Source organism: Ricinus communis, chromosome 1 (assembly GCF_019578655.1).
Source record: "Ricinus communis isolate WT05 ecotype wild-type chromosome 1, ASM1957865v1, whole genome shotgun sequence".
Classification (NCBI taxonomy): Eukaryota; Viridiplantae; Streptophyta; class Magnoliopsida; order Malpighiales; family Euphorbiaceae; genus Ricinus; species Ricinus communis.
Genome location: NC_063256.1, coordinates 32,023,133 through 32,039,892, shown reverse-complemented (window position 1 = coordinate 32,039,892; position 16,760 = coordinate 32,023,133). Strand labels below are relative to the sequence as shown.

Below are 16,760 nucleotides of genomic sequence, written 5' to 3'. Positions count from 1 at the left end.
AATAATATAAAATAAAAATTTAAATATTAAATAAAAAGTAAATTGTTAATTCATTTATATTAAAAAGACTTCCGCTCAAAAGGGCATGTTTATTACCTAAAATTAAAGGCATAACTATACAGCCCGTGTGGTAAGATGATGGATAGAAACCTACATAGGCTCTTAAAAGGATACGTGTCATGCTCTCACTGGGCCTTCATCAACAGCTGTATAAATGTACTAAGGTCGTGATTTTGATAAATACAATCGGCAAACGCGCGGGGTTTGCAGTTACTTCTTCCTTCTTCTTCTGCTTCTTCTTCTTCTTCAGCTTTCTTGATTTCCTCTTTTCAACTAAATCTCTAAACTGAAACAACACTCGGCTCTCTACTCTTCCCTCTTCACCATCTTTTTGTTCCTTCATAGACATGACGCACCTATAATATGAGAGGGACAATATGTGAAACTAAAGCTTCTTCAAAGAGGAGTAGTAGCAGTAGCAGTAGTAGCCCACCAGGTTTGGTTTATAAATGATCTTTTCTCTATGCATATATTATTAATCCCATTTCTATGTTTATGGAGTTATGGGTATCTGGGTTTTCCACTTCCAAAAGGGTTGTCATGTTTTCTGATTTTTGTTCATGGCAGGCCAATGGGGCTGTGGGCTATACCCAATAGTGTAGCTATCTCACAGTTCTCACAGAGTTTCCATTCCTATATATTTCTGTGATAAATTTTCGCTAATATTAATAATAATTCCAATATATCACAGAGTTTTTATTATTATAGCTGAAACCTTTTCTTTTTTCTGTTTTTCTTCTTTCTGGGGACATAATAAAAGGTGTTAATACCTTTGGCCGGAAATGGGGAAGAAAGGAGGCGGTTGGTTTTCATCTGTGAAGAAAGTTTTCAAGTCTTCTCCTGTTAAGGAATTACCAGAAAGAAAGGTAAAAATTTTAATTAAAAAGTAATTAGATCAATGCTTTACTGATAAGCAATTCTCAAAGAGTTATATAACCACCACTTGTTTGACATTTTTTTCTATTATTATTATTATTATTATTATTAAGGTTAAGTCTCATGTTGATTAATTTGACACCACGCCTAATAAAGTAGACATGACCCAGAAACTGACAGGGTGCCTGCCTGTGCTACTTACAAGTTTCACAGGACCCTCTTTTTTATTTTATTCTTTTTTCTTAAATAGTTTTAAACAAATATTTATTCCATTTGGGTGTACTTGTACACCAGGAACACCATTGGCATGGTAGTTTTTTGAGTTCTTCACTGCACATTCTGAAGGTGTCCTTTATAATTTCTGATATTAATGAGAAATAATCAATTCGCATTTGTTCGGTTATGATTTCAACATTCAAATTGTTTCTTTAAGAATCATTACTATTTTACTGTGAGGATTAAATGGGTTTGATTAGTATGGCATTGTTTCAAACTTTCTTTTAATGATTTTTCTTTTTTTACAAATTGTTGCAAAAACCTGTAAATCAAATGCCATGTTGGCAAAAAAAAAAGGCAAAACAATTTGGTGACATGGATTAGATATTGCTACAATTCAGATGCCAATTCAGGGGAAATATATTAACCAGCAGAAGGGGAGTTGATTTGGTTTGACTTAAAAATGTTTTTCTTAATTGGTTTCACATGAAGAAGATATTATGTGTGGACAATAGATATCTAGTTCTTTCCAACGCAATTCACAAGTGAATCTCTTTATTTTCCTCCCTTAATTCGGATTGAATTGAAAGAAATTTAAATAAACACAATCTACTACATTATATATAGATAAAAACAATTTTATAGTAATAATGTTACATTATTTATTAAATGAAATAATTAAAAATCTAGTATTTTAATTTTTAATTTTTTCTATTTCGGTGTTTAAATTATTTTTTTTAATCAAGTGTTTAAACCTATTAATTTATATGCATCATAATGTCTCTTGCAAAATTTTAAATTAAAATAATAATTTAATTCATTTTACGCACGAAATAACTTAAATATCTTTACTCTTCATTATTTATATTATTTTTAATTTTTTTATTTTTTTATTTTTCAATTATTAAATATGTTTTAGCATTAAAAATTTAAAAATATTAGATTAGTTTTTCTCTTTTTTGTACATTTAAAAAAAATTCACTCGTCAGTTTTTAATTTTTTAAGAATTATTTTATTTTTAAAAGGACTTAATACCTCATTCTCTCTACGGAATATATTTTTTCGATGAATGTAAAAAAGTAAAAAATATTGCAAATACATAGAAAAAAAAAGAAAAAAGAAAAAAATATTAAATTATTTTAAATAAATATTTTTTAATTAATTAATTATTTAAAATAAGATATATAAACATTTTAATCTTTAAAATCAACTAGAAATATCATATTAAGTATTTTTAGTAAATTTAAATATTTAATTGAACAAAAAAATCACGTAAATACTAAAATAGAAAAAATAAAAAATAAAAAACTAAAACACCCAATTTATAATTTTCTCTTTATTAGATATATAAATTTAACATCTAATAAATAATGAGAAATACTATAAAATTAATTTTGTCTATACATATCTTGTTGAATTATATGAATTTTTTCTATAGATAACTTGTTGTATTATACGATGGCGAAGTTGATACAGGACCACATTAGATAGGAGCTACTCTTTTACTGTATTTATGACCATGAATATAAAGAGAAACACATGGTCCCCCAATCAACATGACTCTATATACATATATACACACTTTACTTTATGATATATTATTATCATATGCAACTAATGTTATCACATCAGCTACACATGTGTCTTGCTTTGTTAGATCTCTATCATGCCAAAATTTCTCTTCTCTTTTCTGAATTTTTGTTTCTATTTTATGTTACAACAAGGGACTAAATCATTTATTGATAATTTGTCACTTATATCCTATTTTTTTCTTTGGTCAGTAACTTATATTAATTAAAGTAGTAACGGTGGAAGCATGACTTAAATGCTATATAGGTTGTAATTGCATGGTCTGCAGGCCAACCATATCATCGCTATTTATGAGGTGCTAACTCAATAGGCCATGTATTTATGATTGTCATAAGAAGAATCATTTAACACTTCTAAATTAAGATTGAAACTAGTAATTAGGTAGCTCAACTGGTATTAGAGTCGCCTTCAGATTTATGAAATCTCCAGCTTCAACCCCACCAGCGGCCATTGATAAGAAAATAAAAATAATCTGTGTTTCTTTTTTTTGTTTCAGAAGGACAATACAGAAAAATGGCAACTTCAGGCCCCGGAGGAAGTGACGTTTGAACATTTTCCAGCGGAGAGTTCTCCAGATGTGACTAATAATGAAGAGAGCAGTACTACATCAACTCCATTGTCGGTTGAAGATAGAAACCATGCCATTGCAGTTGCAATGGCAACTGCTGCTGCGGCTGAAGCTGCTGTTGCTGCTGCACAAGCTGCTGCTAAAGTTGTCCGACTGGCTGGCTATGGCCGTCACTCGAGAGAAGAAAGAGCTGCTACCCTTATACAATCATACTACAGGGGTTACCTTGTAAGTACCCTTCTCCCCACTCTTTCCCTCACATATCACACAAACGCGTGTGCACACACCTGTTGCATCCATCGCATCGCTTTCAGTAGTGCCCCCACTGCTTAAATTTGCCCTGCCATGGAGGCCATTCAGTCTCTGAACATGTATTAGAGTTAAATCGTTGTTACTTATATTTACATATTGACCCAACAAAGAGAATAATAAATTTCTGTTTTGTAAGAAACTGCCAAAGTTCTGCTTGGACCTGACCTTTCAGGTAGGTAGGTGATAGCAATTGGAATTTAACATCATGTATGTCGGTACCATTGATCGAAGTATATATGCACAACTTCTTGTCAGAAAATACTTGCCTTATTTCCACCCAGTAGTTGAATGTGTGACACGTGTCATATAATTAAAACAAATAGAGTACTTAATAATTCTTCTGATCTCTTGATTGGTTCTTGATATGTTAAATATGGATTATGCTATATCCCAAATCATGTATGTAATTGTTTCATGTCTAAACATGATTGCTTACGCTGATATGTACCGAAGACTTTTACTAATGTACATGTAAACTCAATAAAGATTGACATATATATTTATAAGTTTTAAATAATCAATTATATATTTATTATTTAAAATCAAAATATAACATATTTATATTTACATGTTATTTTTTTATTTTTTACGGTATATATATTTTATGTCTATAAAAATTAACGGTATGTACGAGAATATATTTGAGAAATATATAATTTAATATTGTGTTTGGTTGAAATATATAAAAGTTATAAAATTTATTTATAAATTTAAAAATTTATGTAATTTAAATAAAATGAAAATTAATTTAAAATTTTATATAATTAAATTTGTGTGTCAATATATTTTCTAATATTAAGATATCTCTTTCAATTTTTTCATTCTTTTTTTTTTCTACATCTTTTTTTTTTAAATGAAATAAATTCCTAGCAATTCAACCCAACATAAAATTAGAAATATTTTAAGCAATAGGAATAAGCTTTACCCTTAATCACATATCATATAATAATAATAATAACAATAATGCCATGAAATATTGAACAGGCTCGACGTGCCTTGCGTGCATTGAAGGGACTAGTGAGGCTGCAAGCCCTGGTGAGAGGTCATAATGTACGCAAGCAAGCACAGATGACTATGAGGTGCATGCAGGCACTTGTACGCGTACAGGCAAGAGTGAGAGCCCGGAGACTTCAACTAGCTCACAGAAAACTCCAAAAGAAGGTTGAGGAGGAAGAAGAGGAAGAAGAAGAAGAAGGACGAAGGAGATCAGTGGATGAAAGATTCAATCCAAATAGCCCATTGACGGGTTATGGATCAACTGAAGGATGGGATAACAGACATCAAAGTATTTCAGCAAGAATCAAGGAAGATTCTTCAAGGAAACATGATGCTGTCATGAAGAGGGAGAGAGCCCTTGCTTATGCTTATGCCTACCAGGTTTGTCATCTGATTTATGCTTTATGTAATTATATTGTTTTTGGGAAAGTCTAATGACTGCCAAACCAAGCTAAGCTTTGGGTTTCTGTTGTTAACAGCAGCAACAACACCACCATCAGCAACCCTTGCAATCCGATCCAAATGGTAAAGAGATGGGATTCTACGAGAACGAAAGGGAGAAGGCGCAGTGGGGCTGGAATTGGCTGGAGAGGTGGATGTCATCGCAGCCATATCATGCACGTCATTTGGGGCCAAATGAAGCTTCTTATATGACATTGACAACCACTACAACCACCACCGATGACATGTCAGAGAAGACGGTGGAGATGGACGTGGTCACACCACCAGGCATCATTAGTAACATCAACAATGGTCTACTGGACACACCTCCATACCTAACTAAGCATCAAAGACAATCAAGCTTAAACAACTATGTCCCCAGTTACATGGCCTCAACTCAATCAGCCAAAGCAAAGGTACGTAGCAGTCAGGGCACAGTCAAGCAGCCGCAGCCGCAGCGTAGCCCATATGTTCAGTGGAACTCATCCACAAGGAAAGGATCAGTTGCTGGCTCAGGCTGTGACTCCTCAAGTTCAGGTGGAGGAACAGCTCCTTTCCAGGCACCAAGGAGTCCAGCCCCAAGAATAATGGGAGGCGCCTCCAGTTTTGATGGGTATATATAGAGCCCATATTCCAATACGTCGATGATGATTGGAAGTTGCCTCTCCTTGATTGTCATGGTTGGAGGCATGATTTTAGTTAATGATTTATATGACCTTTCTTTCATCTATCTTTATACATAACTTATCGTTGTTCGATGTTTGCCATTTGGTGATGTGATAATCTACCAGTCCTTAAAACGCTTGGTTTTGGATCAACTTTATTCTTTCACGTAGATTACTGTTTGTGAAACTCGAGTTACCTTACCAAAAAATTATCGGTGCAATTTTTTTAGTTGAATGCTTTTATAATGGTCAGAAATGTGATACATATAATGACTTGATATATAAATAGTTGTGCAATGATTAATTAAATTATTTCTCGGTCAGTTGCTTTTATTTTTATTTTATAAAAATGAGATTGGTGTTACTTGAAAAGTTTGTGTTCCAGAACTTGTATTTCATTGATCCTTCAACTGGTCTTTTATACAGTATATGTAAATAGAAATATGAAAAACGGATTAACAACAAATCTAAGAATCTTATTTAGCTAAACTTCTTAATCTCTGTTATGTATTTGTCTCATATTTACTTCAAAATTCAAAGTCAATGTACTGCTGGCATTCTCCTAAAGATAAGTAACAACTAACCAACCAAACTAACCAAATATTACTGTCTGTCGAGCATATAAAATTTTATAATGGATTCCAATGGTTAAAAGAAACAAAAAAATGTAGGTCCCAAGTTGCAGAAAAGAAAGCATACTCGTATTGTTTGTGTTGTATTAGATTTTTATAGAAATTACCTGTATAGTGTATAAACTATGGATGGATAAATTAGTAATTTAATTATACAGTGTTGAAGGATTATTTAGTGATTTGCTTGTAAAGACATATAATACATGTCGAAAGAGGTGTTAATCTCCCGCCAACGTCTTCAACCTGAAGCTGTAAGATTCCTAAAAAAAATATATAGTGCTTAAACTCTTGTGTCGTATAATTTAGCTTATGATTTGGTGAAATTTTGATAATACTTGTCGCTTAAAATATCAGTGCTAATATTCTCATCAATTGATGATATTTGAAAATCAATGTTAATGAGGGCCCAAATAAGTGCTTAAGGGAAGGAGATAACAAAATCACAAAAATTACGTCTTGTTATGCTTTTGTCAATTGTAATTATGTTTAATGTAAAATGACTGTATTTTATGGGTTTACTAAGACAAACTGATGTATGGCTCAATTATTCTTTTTATTATGTTAGACTATTTTCAATGGTATTCTTTATTTTAAAGAGCATAATTTATATAATAAAAAATATTTTAATAAATATTCATATATAAAGAATAACATATTTTATTTAAGTCCAATAAATTTTTTATATTTTATTTTATATCTTGTATTTATTTCTATTATTAATAGTTTTAATTTCTCTTTCTCTTGTTTTTTAATTTTTACTAATAGAAAAATAAGAATTGCAAATATTAATTAAATCAAATGCATAGAAACTTGTAGTACATTTATTATAGAGAGCCAAATTGACTCTCTACTTTATATCTAAAGAATAAAGAGTGCATTAGAATGTCATTTTATGATATGACTCTTTAAAATAAAGAGTATATATAAAGAGTGCATTTGAGATGCTCTTATTAGGTTATGTCCATAATTTATTTTTAAGAATATTTGAGGGATTCAAAGACAATTAAAAGATGAAGAAGGTGACATTTACCTAATTAAAACATGATTTGGGCTTTTACTCTCTATGTGACAATACGCTAGTTCAGTGAAAGTAGTAATCATTTGTGATGACAATATTATTAATTTCTTAACAAATTTGTTACCTGACACTAGTTTAATATTTTTCTTATTAGGATGTAATTCAAAAGAACTGCAGATCATATAAGGATAAGTTGTTGTTTATTTCACTACAAATGCAGTACATTCGCACTACATGTAGAACATCGCAAGTAGTTAAGATGAAATTCATGTTAAGTTTGATTGTTCACCCCTAAGAGAATTTTATGGTTATCGAATGTTCAAATATTGTAATTAGCAATGGAAGTTAACCCGGTCAGGTTTTCCTAGAAGAAAGCATCATGGTCTATAAAAAAATCCTGAACCATATTAAATTCATAAAGCGAGAAAATATGATATGCTTTGGACTGTCACAATCCATGAGGATTCCTCACGGCCTATAAGAACTGCTAATGCGTGAAAATATGGCATTTTTGTATAACATCACTGCCCATGGGGATTTCTTCACGCCCTACGGGAATTGCTAAGAGTGTAAGTCAGGGCTACTAGAACTCTTTAATTCCCGTAATATTTGCAATGGCAGTAAATGTAAGACGCTGTCAAACCTTAAAACCTATGAGATTTTTGTCAATGCTTTGTGACATATGGCTTTTCTTTTCATCACTTTTCTATCTTCTTACCATTCTTATGCAACCCCCTTCACCGTAATTTAGCGCTAAAACCCTTTCTTATGGCTGGTTTTCCCAAGCACAAGCCTCTTGACATGTTATTATGACCAGTAATAAATAATATTTGGGTGACTCTATGTACTGCAAGTTAGTGTAGATGTACTAGTTATGGTGTAATAGACATTATTTATGTATATATGCTCTATATTGTTATAAGTTATTTTGAATTTTTTTTGGTTTTGTTTAAACTCAAAATTGGAGAACACAAGAACTTCATGCTATGCTACTAATTTCTTAAACCTCGCAATCACATACACCTGATCTTAATATGGTAAAATTATGGGATACATAAGGTAAATGTGGGGAAAATAAAACATAAAAAGTTCTCATTACTCTTAATTATCCTAGGACTTATGTCTTAGTATCCTAGTATGACTAGGTTGATTATCTTAATTAAGACATAGGTTCGACCTTATGTTTTAATATTTGACTTTATATGCTATAAAGACATAAAATTAAAATTAAGGATATTTTAAAGGAAATTACTTATTAATTAAATATGATTTAATTAATCTAAATTCTCTACAACTTTATTCAACTAAATTTAAATTTTGGTTTCCTAGTATGACTTGAATTAGTAAAATTTGTGTCACGACCCACTTTGGGGGCCCGTGACCGGCACTAGGGAATGGGTAGGCTTAAGGCCACCGAAACCCGTAGTAAGCCTTACCAACCCGCAAATCCATATATACAATTAATCAAATATAAAGTAGTCATAATTGTCTTGCATAATAAATCATCATACTACTAACAGGAGTCAGAATAGTTATATAAATTTTAAAATTTCCTACTGCGGATACTCTAGAGTAAAAATGACAAGTATAGAAGTACAAGATAATTACAAAAGTCCGAAGAAGAAGAAGTCGGACTGTCGAATGTGCGATGGCGAAGGTCTTTAACTATCACCTGAAAAAAATTACAACTGAGACTGTCAGTCTCGGGAGTGAGATAAAATCAAATAATCTAGAGACTATTGCAGTCTTTATAGGAAATATTAATTATTCGAATCCATAAATCAAACCCTGAACATAAACATAAATCATGATGTCATCATACCATAATGAAATAAATAAATAAAAATATCTTTGTTTCTTTTCTTTTCGGGACAAGTGGCTCGGTAGAACCCTAAACCTCAAATTCTAGTAGCCTTTCAGCTCTCTTAATCCAACAGGTCTGGCGCCCAGAGAGCAAGCTCGATTAGGGTCCTTACCTCCAGCCTGAACACTTGAATTCCAAATAAGCCGGCGCCCAGAGAGCATTGCTCGATCAGGGACCTTAACTCCGGCAATCAACTGAACTCAGCCCAAAGAGCAATGCTCGATCAGGGCAGACAAATCCATAATAATCTTATATCCATGATCATTACCGTGCAGTCTGATGCAACCCACCAGGTGGCATGTTCTACGAAAGCCACATTTCCCAAGACACAATCATCCATTTAATAATATCATTGTATAATGAAATCGTTCAACCATATCAAATTAATGATTAACAATTAAGAGTAAAACATCAGGCAACTCAGGTAGAAAACTGATAATATTTGGAATTATTATAACATTACTGTAATAATACTCATATTATCTTCAATAATTAATAATCCAGTAAAATTATTTACGTTGAGATATTAATAACCATGTTAACATAAACTTCCAAAATAGCATATTAAGATCAGACTTAGCAATAGTGCAATGATTAAATGACTTTAACTCACAGATCTAACGCGTTCCGCAGTCCGCTCCTACGACTCGGGTGGAGCTGGCGGGAAGGCTGAATTATCTAATAACAAAAGACATACAATTAATAGACATTCGAAAATTTTTCCTAAACTTAGACCCTAAGGTCGACCGCCTATAATTTAAATTGGACTCGAGGATTACCGAAATTTGACAGAACCTCCCTAAATTACGGATATTTACCCCCCGTAAAGCGGGTCCAGGACTGCCAAAAACATATCGGACATGCCGGAATTTAATAATGAGCCGGGCCACAAGAATCGCACTAATATTTTCCCGACTCCAAAACACCACAACCCAAACAATTTAATTTGTTTTATTTTTAAACTACCCATCACAAGCAATTAATAGCCACACTAACTTTCTAATATTATAACAAAATTTTTCAGAGTTTAAATAAAATTATACCGAGTTAAAAATTAAAATATTTCGTGCCTCCAGAAAACACTGGGGTCCGGGCCCCGCCAACCGAATTCAAATCCGGGCGCCGAAGCTCAAGTTCATGGGAGTCCGGAAGTACAAGAGTTTTGGTCGGAAAGTGGCCTAAGGCTGGCGGATCGGGGCCGAAGTCGCTCACGCAACACTTCCCAAGGCTGCCGGCAAGGATTTTCCGACGGAGGAGGGTTGCTTCCGGGGTTTTCGGGAGTGAGGAACTCGTTCCCGATGTCAGATCACCAAAAACAAGCCGGCAAGAGAGCGAACGGCGAAGGCAGCCCCCTTGATCTTGACAACGCCGACGGAAAGGAGGAAAGGAAAAGGGAAGCTGCTGCAGAGCGGCGGGAAGGAGCGGGGAGGACTACAGAATGGCGGCGCAGTGACGGGAACGGGAAACGGTGAGCTGCAGGAGGGAGAAGGAAGGAAAAAGGAGGAGGAGAGGGGAAGGAGAGGGAGGAAGGAAAATAGAGAGAGGGAGGAGAAAAAGAGTGTTTTTTTTTTTTAAATATATATATATATATATATATGTATATATATATATATATGTATAGAATTATTATTATTACAACTAAGGGTGTTACATTCTACCCCCCTTAGAAAAAAAATTCGACCTCGAATTTTAAACCATGGCCCACTTAGGATTGAAATAAATGAGGGTAGAGGCTTCTCATTTCCTGCTCGGTTTCCCAGGTACACTCTTCAGTCAAATGATTCCGCCACAAAACCTTGACCATCGGAATAATTTTAGAGCGCAGCTGGCGAATTTGAGTATCCACAATCCTGACTGGCTGCTCCTCGTAAGTCAAATCTTCACTAACTTCCACATGTTGTGGTTGTAACACATGCGAAGGGTCTGAAATATACTTTCTTAACATCGATATGTGGAATACCGGATGCACGTGCGAGAAGTTCGGTGGCAAGTCTAGTTTGTATGCCACATCTCCAATTCTGCCAATAATCTCAAAGGGTCCCACATAACGAGGTGCCAATTTGCCCTTCTTGCCGAACCGCAACACACCACGCATATGAGACACCTTCAAGAATACATATTCCCCAACACTGAATTCCACGTGCTTCCGCTTTGGATCCACATAACTTTTCTGCCTACTAAAAGTTGTCTTCAGTCGCTCGCGAATAACCAGAATCTTTTCTGAAGTGATCTGAACCAATTCTGATCCTGCTAACTTCCGTTCACCAACTTCTTCCCAACATACGGGGGATCTACACTTCCGACCATACAAGGCCTCGAAAGGTGCCATTTTGATACTTGCATGAGAGCTGTTATTATACGCAAATTCGACCAACGGTAGATACCAATCCCATTGACCACCAAAGTCTATCACGCACATCCGAAGCATATCCTCTAAAGTCTGAATAGTCCTTTCTGATTGTCCGTCCGTCTGAGGATAGAAGGCCGTACTGAAGTCCAACCTGGTACCAAGTTCCTCTTGCAACTTTTTCCAAAACCTTGAAGTAAATTGCGGCCCCCTGTCAAACACTATGGAAACCGGGACGCCGTGAAGACTGACAATCCTTTCCATATACACTCTTGCATACTTAGCTACAGAGTAGGTAGTCTTTACCGGAAGGAAATGCGCTGACTTAGTCAATCGATCCACAATTACCCAAATGGAGTCATAACCAGCAGAAGTCTTAGGTAAACCTGATACAAAATCCATAGTAATCCTTTCCCATTTCCACTCTGGTATAGGAAGCGGCTGCAGTAAACCAGACGGCTTATGATGCTCTAATTTAACCTGCTGACACGTCAGACATTTGGAGACAAACTCTGCTACATCCCTCTTCATCCCGCTCCACCAATAATTTCCTTTCAAATCATGGTACATCTTTGTGGAGCCCGGATGCACGTTGTAAGCTGTATAATGAGCTTCTTCCAAAATCTCCTTTCTGAGATTATCCACATCGGGAACACATAGCCTAGAGCCCATCATGAGGGTGCCATCACCATTCATAACAAAATCATTAGCTCGACCCTGCTGCACTTCTTCCAAGATTTTCTGCAACTGCGGGTCTCGATTCTGAGCGATCCTGATTCTATCGACAAGCACAGACCTAACCCTGAAATGTGCTAACAACACACCTGATTCTAATATTTCCACCTGAAACCCTTGATCATACAGTTCATGCAACTCTCTAACCAGCGGTCTCTTCTCTACACTGACATGAGCAAGACTACCTACCGACTTCCTGCTCAAAGCATCTGCAACGACATTCGCCTTACCTGGGTGGTAGAGAATATTACAATCACAGTCCTTCAGAAGCTCTAACCACCTTCTCTGCCTCAGGTTCAAATCCTTCTGTTGGAAAATATACTTTAAGCTTTTATGATCCGTAAAAATCTCGCACGTCTCTCCATAGAGATAGTGCCTCCAAATCTTTAATGCAAAAATTACTGCTGCCATCTCCAAATCGTGGGTCGAGTAATTTTGTTCATGCTTCTTCAATTGCCTAGACGCATAAGCTATTACATTTCTATTTTGCATCAGAACACAACCCAAACCCACTCTAGAAGCATCGCAATACACCGTGAATCCACCAGTTCCAGAAGGTAAGGTCAACACCGGAGCTGAAGTCAAACAGTCTTTCAACTTCTGAAAGCTTTTCTCACAAGCGTCAGACCACTGAAACCTGACATTCTTCTGAGTCAACTTAGTCAAAGGCGCTGCTATCCTCGAAAAGTCTTGCACAAATCGACAGTAGTACCGCCAACCCTGAAAGCTTACGCACTTCAAGTTGGCCTCTGCCAATCAGTCACTGCCTCCACTTTCTTAGGGTCCACTTGAATACCCTCTTTAGACACTATGTGCCCTAGAAAAGCAACGCTTTCCAACCAGAACTCGCACTTGGAGAACTTAGCGTACAATTGATGTTCCCTCAAAGTCTGAAGTACTATCCTCAAGTGCCACGCGTGCTCCTCTTCACTTTTGGAATAAACCAAGATATCATCAATGAATACGATGACAAAACGATCCAGAAATTCCTTGAACACTCGATTCATCAAATCCATAAAAGCCGCCGGGGCATTAGTGAGTCCAAACGACATCACCAGAAACTTATAATGCCCATAACGCGTCCTGAACGCCGTCTTTGGCACATCTTCACCATGGATCCTTAACTGGTGATACCCCGATCGTAGATCAATCTTGGAGAAATACACCGCTCCCTGAAGCTGATCGAATAGGTCATCGATGTGAGGAAGCGGATACTGAATCGTCGCCTTATTCTGCAGACGCAAGGTACCATCCTTCTTCTTTCTGAGCGAACAGGCGCACCCCAAGGAGACGTACTAGGTCTAATGAAACCCTTATCTAGGAGGTCTTGCAATCGCCTCCTTTAGCTCTCTTAACTCGTACGGTGCCATTCGATAGGGCGGCAAAGAAATAGGTGTTGTACACCACGTCGATACAGAATTCTATCTCTATCAAGAATCCGTAGTTCTTCTAGAAACACATCAGGAAACTCGGAAACCACCGGAACGTCTTCGACACAACCTTTCCTTGCAGAGGTATCCCTAACCAAAGCCAAATATCCCTGGCATCCGCGGCGAAGCATCCGCCTAGCTGTAATCGCCGACACGAGATTCGTGGGAGAAGGTATCTGCTCACCTTTAAAATAGAACTCTGAGTCTCCAAGAATTCGAAAAGTCACTTGTTTCTCCCTGCAGTCCAACATGGCGAAATGCAAAGCTAACCAATCCATTCCCAAAATCACATCAATATCCATCACATCTAAAAGAGTTAGGTCAGCAACCAAATCTCGACCCTCAACAGACACCGGACACGACGGATACACGACATCGATCTCTAAGGCCTCACTTAACGGCGTAGTGACCGACATCGGGACTGGAAGCCTAACGGGCCGGACATCCAATCTTAAGGCAAAACTAGGCGATACGAAAGAATGGGTAGCCCCAGGGTCTAACAAAACTCTAGCCTCAAAATGAAAAATAAGAATAGTACCTGACACCACAGCATTTGAGGCTCGCGCATCTTAAGGAGTGAGGGTGAACACTCTCGCTTGCCCCCGGCCTGACTGTTGAGACCCTGAAGCTCGACCTTGAACCCTGCCCCCAGACCGGCCTCCTGAGGTTCTACCTCCAAAACTACGGCCCTGCTGGCCAACAAACTGAGATCCATCTTGAAAATTTCCCGGGGCTGCAGGAGAAGCTGGTCGGGTCGCACTAGCGGACAAGCTTTGTGGAAAAGCTGGTCGACTGAAGTAGCGAGGACACTCTTGAGCCATATGTCCCATCTCACCACACCTAAAACAGGCTCCACTGGATGTTAGGCACGGTTCCTGATGTGACCTGCCACACATCCGACAAGTGTCGGCCCCGAACTAGTCTTCCCCACTACCATCAAGCCCTGACCATGTCGAAATACTCGATTACTCCTCCGATTATGCCTACCCTTTCTTTGGACATGGTGACTTCTCTGTCTGGTCTGCTGGTTGGTACCGCCAGAGTAACTTCCACTACCATAGTACGGCACGACAGGCTGCGCACTAGACTGACCCTCAACCCTGGTTTTCTTCTTCCTACAATCGTCAGTCCCTTGACTAAACCCTCGTAGCGTCATCTCCATCTGCCTCGCCATGTCAGTAACTTCTAGGAAGCTGCTCCTCCTAGATTGAACCAAGGAAACAAACTCTGGGCCGAGCCCTGAAATGTATTTGCTGTTCTTCTGCTCCTCAATCCCCACAGCATAAGGTGCATACCTACTCAGCTGAACAAATTGCCTGGTGTATTCAGCCACAGATGATTCTCCCTTAACTAACCTTTCAAACCTCTCCCTATACTCCTGCCTTACACTGAAAGGGATGAAGTACTCTTCGAATCTATCTCTGAATTGCCTCCATGACAACCCATCCAGAAAGGGGCGGATATAATCTCTAAACCACTGGGATGCTATTCCCTTCAAGGAAAACCTGGCCATCTCGATGGTCCTCCTGTCGGAATACAAATCGGACGCCCTCTTTCAACCTCATCCAAAAAGTCCAGAGGGTCTCCACCGTCCCATCAAACTCCACAGTCTTAACTTGGTATACTCGGACATAGGGACATCGTTCGGATTTACGTCGGACCCACTAGCACGGCTTCACCACTGGCGACTGCTGAAAGGCTAGCAACGCTCTAAGGCCCTCTGCATCCCGGTCATCGGACACAAAAGCCTCCACTGAATTTCACCAAAGCACCATGTACCTCCCGAGCCTCGCCCCCGATCCGGTTGGGGTACCGCCGAGGCCTACCTCGCCTTCCGGTACTATGGGGTCGGGTCCGGAGGAGCTCGAGTAGAAAACTCATCTTCGCCTTCCGGGCCGATCTGCAAGAGCTCGAAAATGAACAACAAGTTATTAACCCAACAGACTCTCTCTACGATAGCGCAGATACTAGAATCAACGAAACATGCAAGGACAGACTCAATTTTTCCTAGTTTCCGCAGTAGTTTAGAAAGCTAACCTAGGTCGAAGGAAAAACTAAACCTAAGCTCTGATACCAACTTTGTCACGACCCACTTTGGGGGCCCGTGACCGGCATTAGGGAATGGGTAGGCTTAAAGCCACCGAAACCCGTAGTAAGCCTTACCAACCCGCAAATCCATATATACAATTAATCAAATATAAAGTAGTCATAATTGTCTTGCATAATAAATCATCATACTACCAACAGGAGTCAGAATAGTTATATAAATTTTAAAATTTCCTACTGCGGATACTCTAGAGTAAAAATGACAAGTATAGAAGTACAAGATAATTACAAAAGTCCGAAGAAGAAGAAGTCGGACTGTCGAATGTGCGATGGCGAAGGTCTTTAACTATCACCTGAAAAAAATTACAACTGGGAGTGAGATAAAATCAAATAATCTAGAGACTATTGCAGTCTTCACAGGAAATATTAATTATTCGAATCCATAAATCAAACCCTGAACATAAACAGAAATCATGATGTCATCATACCATAATGAAATAAATAAATAAATAAATAAATAAAAATATCTTTGTTTCTTTTCTTTTCTGGAGGAGTGGCTCAAGAGAACCCTAAACCCCAAATTCTAGTAGCCTTTCGGCTCTCTTAATCCAACAGTGGCCCCGGAGAGCAAGCTCGATCAGGTCCTTACCTCCGACTGAACACTTGAATTCCAAATAAGCCGGCGCCCGAGAGCATTGCTCGATCGGGGACCTTAACTCCGGCATCAATCGAACTCAGCCCGAGAGCAATGCTCGATCAGGGCAGACAAATCCATAATAATCTTATATCCATGATCATTACCGGTGCGCACGCGGTCCTGATGCAACCCACCAGGTGGCATGTTCTACGAAAGCCACATTTCCCAAGACACAATCATCCATTTAATAATATCATTGTATAATGAAATCGTTCAACCATATCAAATTAATGATTAACAATTAAGAGTAAAACATCAGGCAACTCA

The 16,760-nt window shown here is 37.5% G+C and overlaps 2 protein-coding genes and 1 long non-coding RNA gene across 3 annotated transcripts; 1 reads left to right on the top strand and 2 right to left on the bottom strand.

Moving 5' to 3' along the window:
• The first annotated feature begins 232 nt into the window (after nucleotides 1-232).
• Nucleotides 233-5,953, top strand: LOC8272420 (protein IQ-DOMAIN 21). The gene is given in 6 exon segments (XM_015717712.2): nucleotides 233-496; nucleotides 821-926; nucleotides 3,239-3,538; nucleotides 4,607-4,999; nucleotides 5,098-5,632; nucleotides 5,635-5,953. Coding segments are annotated over 5 exon segments (1,347 nt in total). The 5' UTR covers nucleotides 233-496; nucleotides 821-842; the 3' UTR covers nucleotides 5,670-5,953.
• Nucleotides 5,954-8,725: 2,772 nt separating this feature from the next.
• Nucleotides 8,726-10,331, bottom strand: LOC125368921. The gene is made up of 3 exons (XR_007214505.1): nucleotides 10,282-10,331; nucleotides 9,852-9,916; nucleotides 8,726-9,046 (listed from the first exon to the last, which is right to left on the bottom strand). It is a non-coding gene; the product is annotated as an uncharacterized LOC125368921 (long non-coding RNA).
• A 4,281-nt stretch (nucleotides 10,332-14,612) lies between these two features.
• On the bottom strand, nucleotides 14,613-15,263 carry LOC125369959. The gene has a single exon (XM_048373489.1). The coding sequence runs from the start codon at nucleotides 15,261-15,263 to the stop codon at nucleotides 14,613-14,615; it is 651 nt and encodes a 216-aa protein (XP_048229446.1).
• Between the last annotated feature and the right edge of the window lie 1,497 nt (nucleotides 15,264-16,760).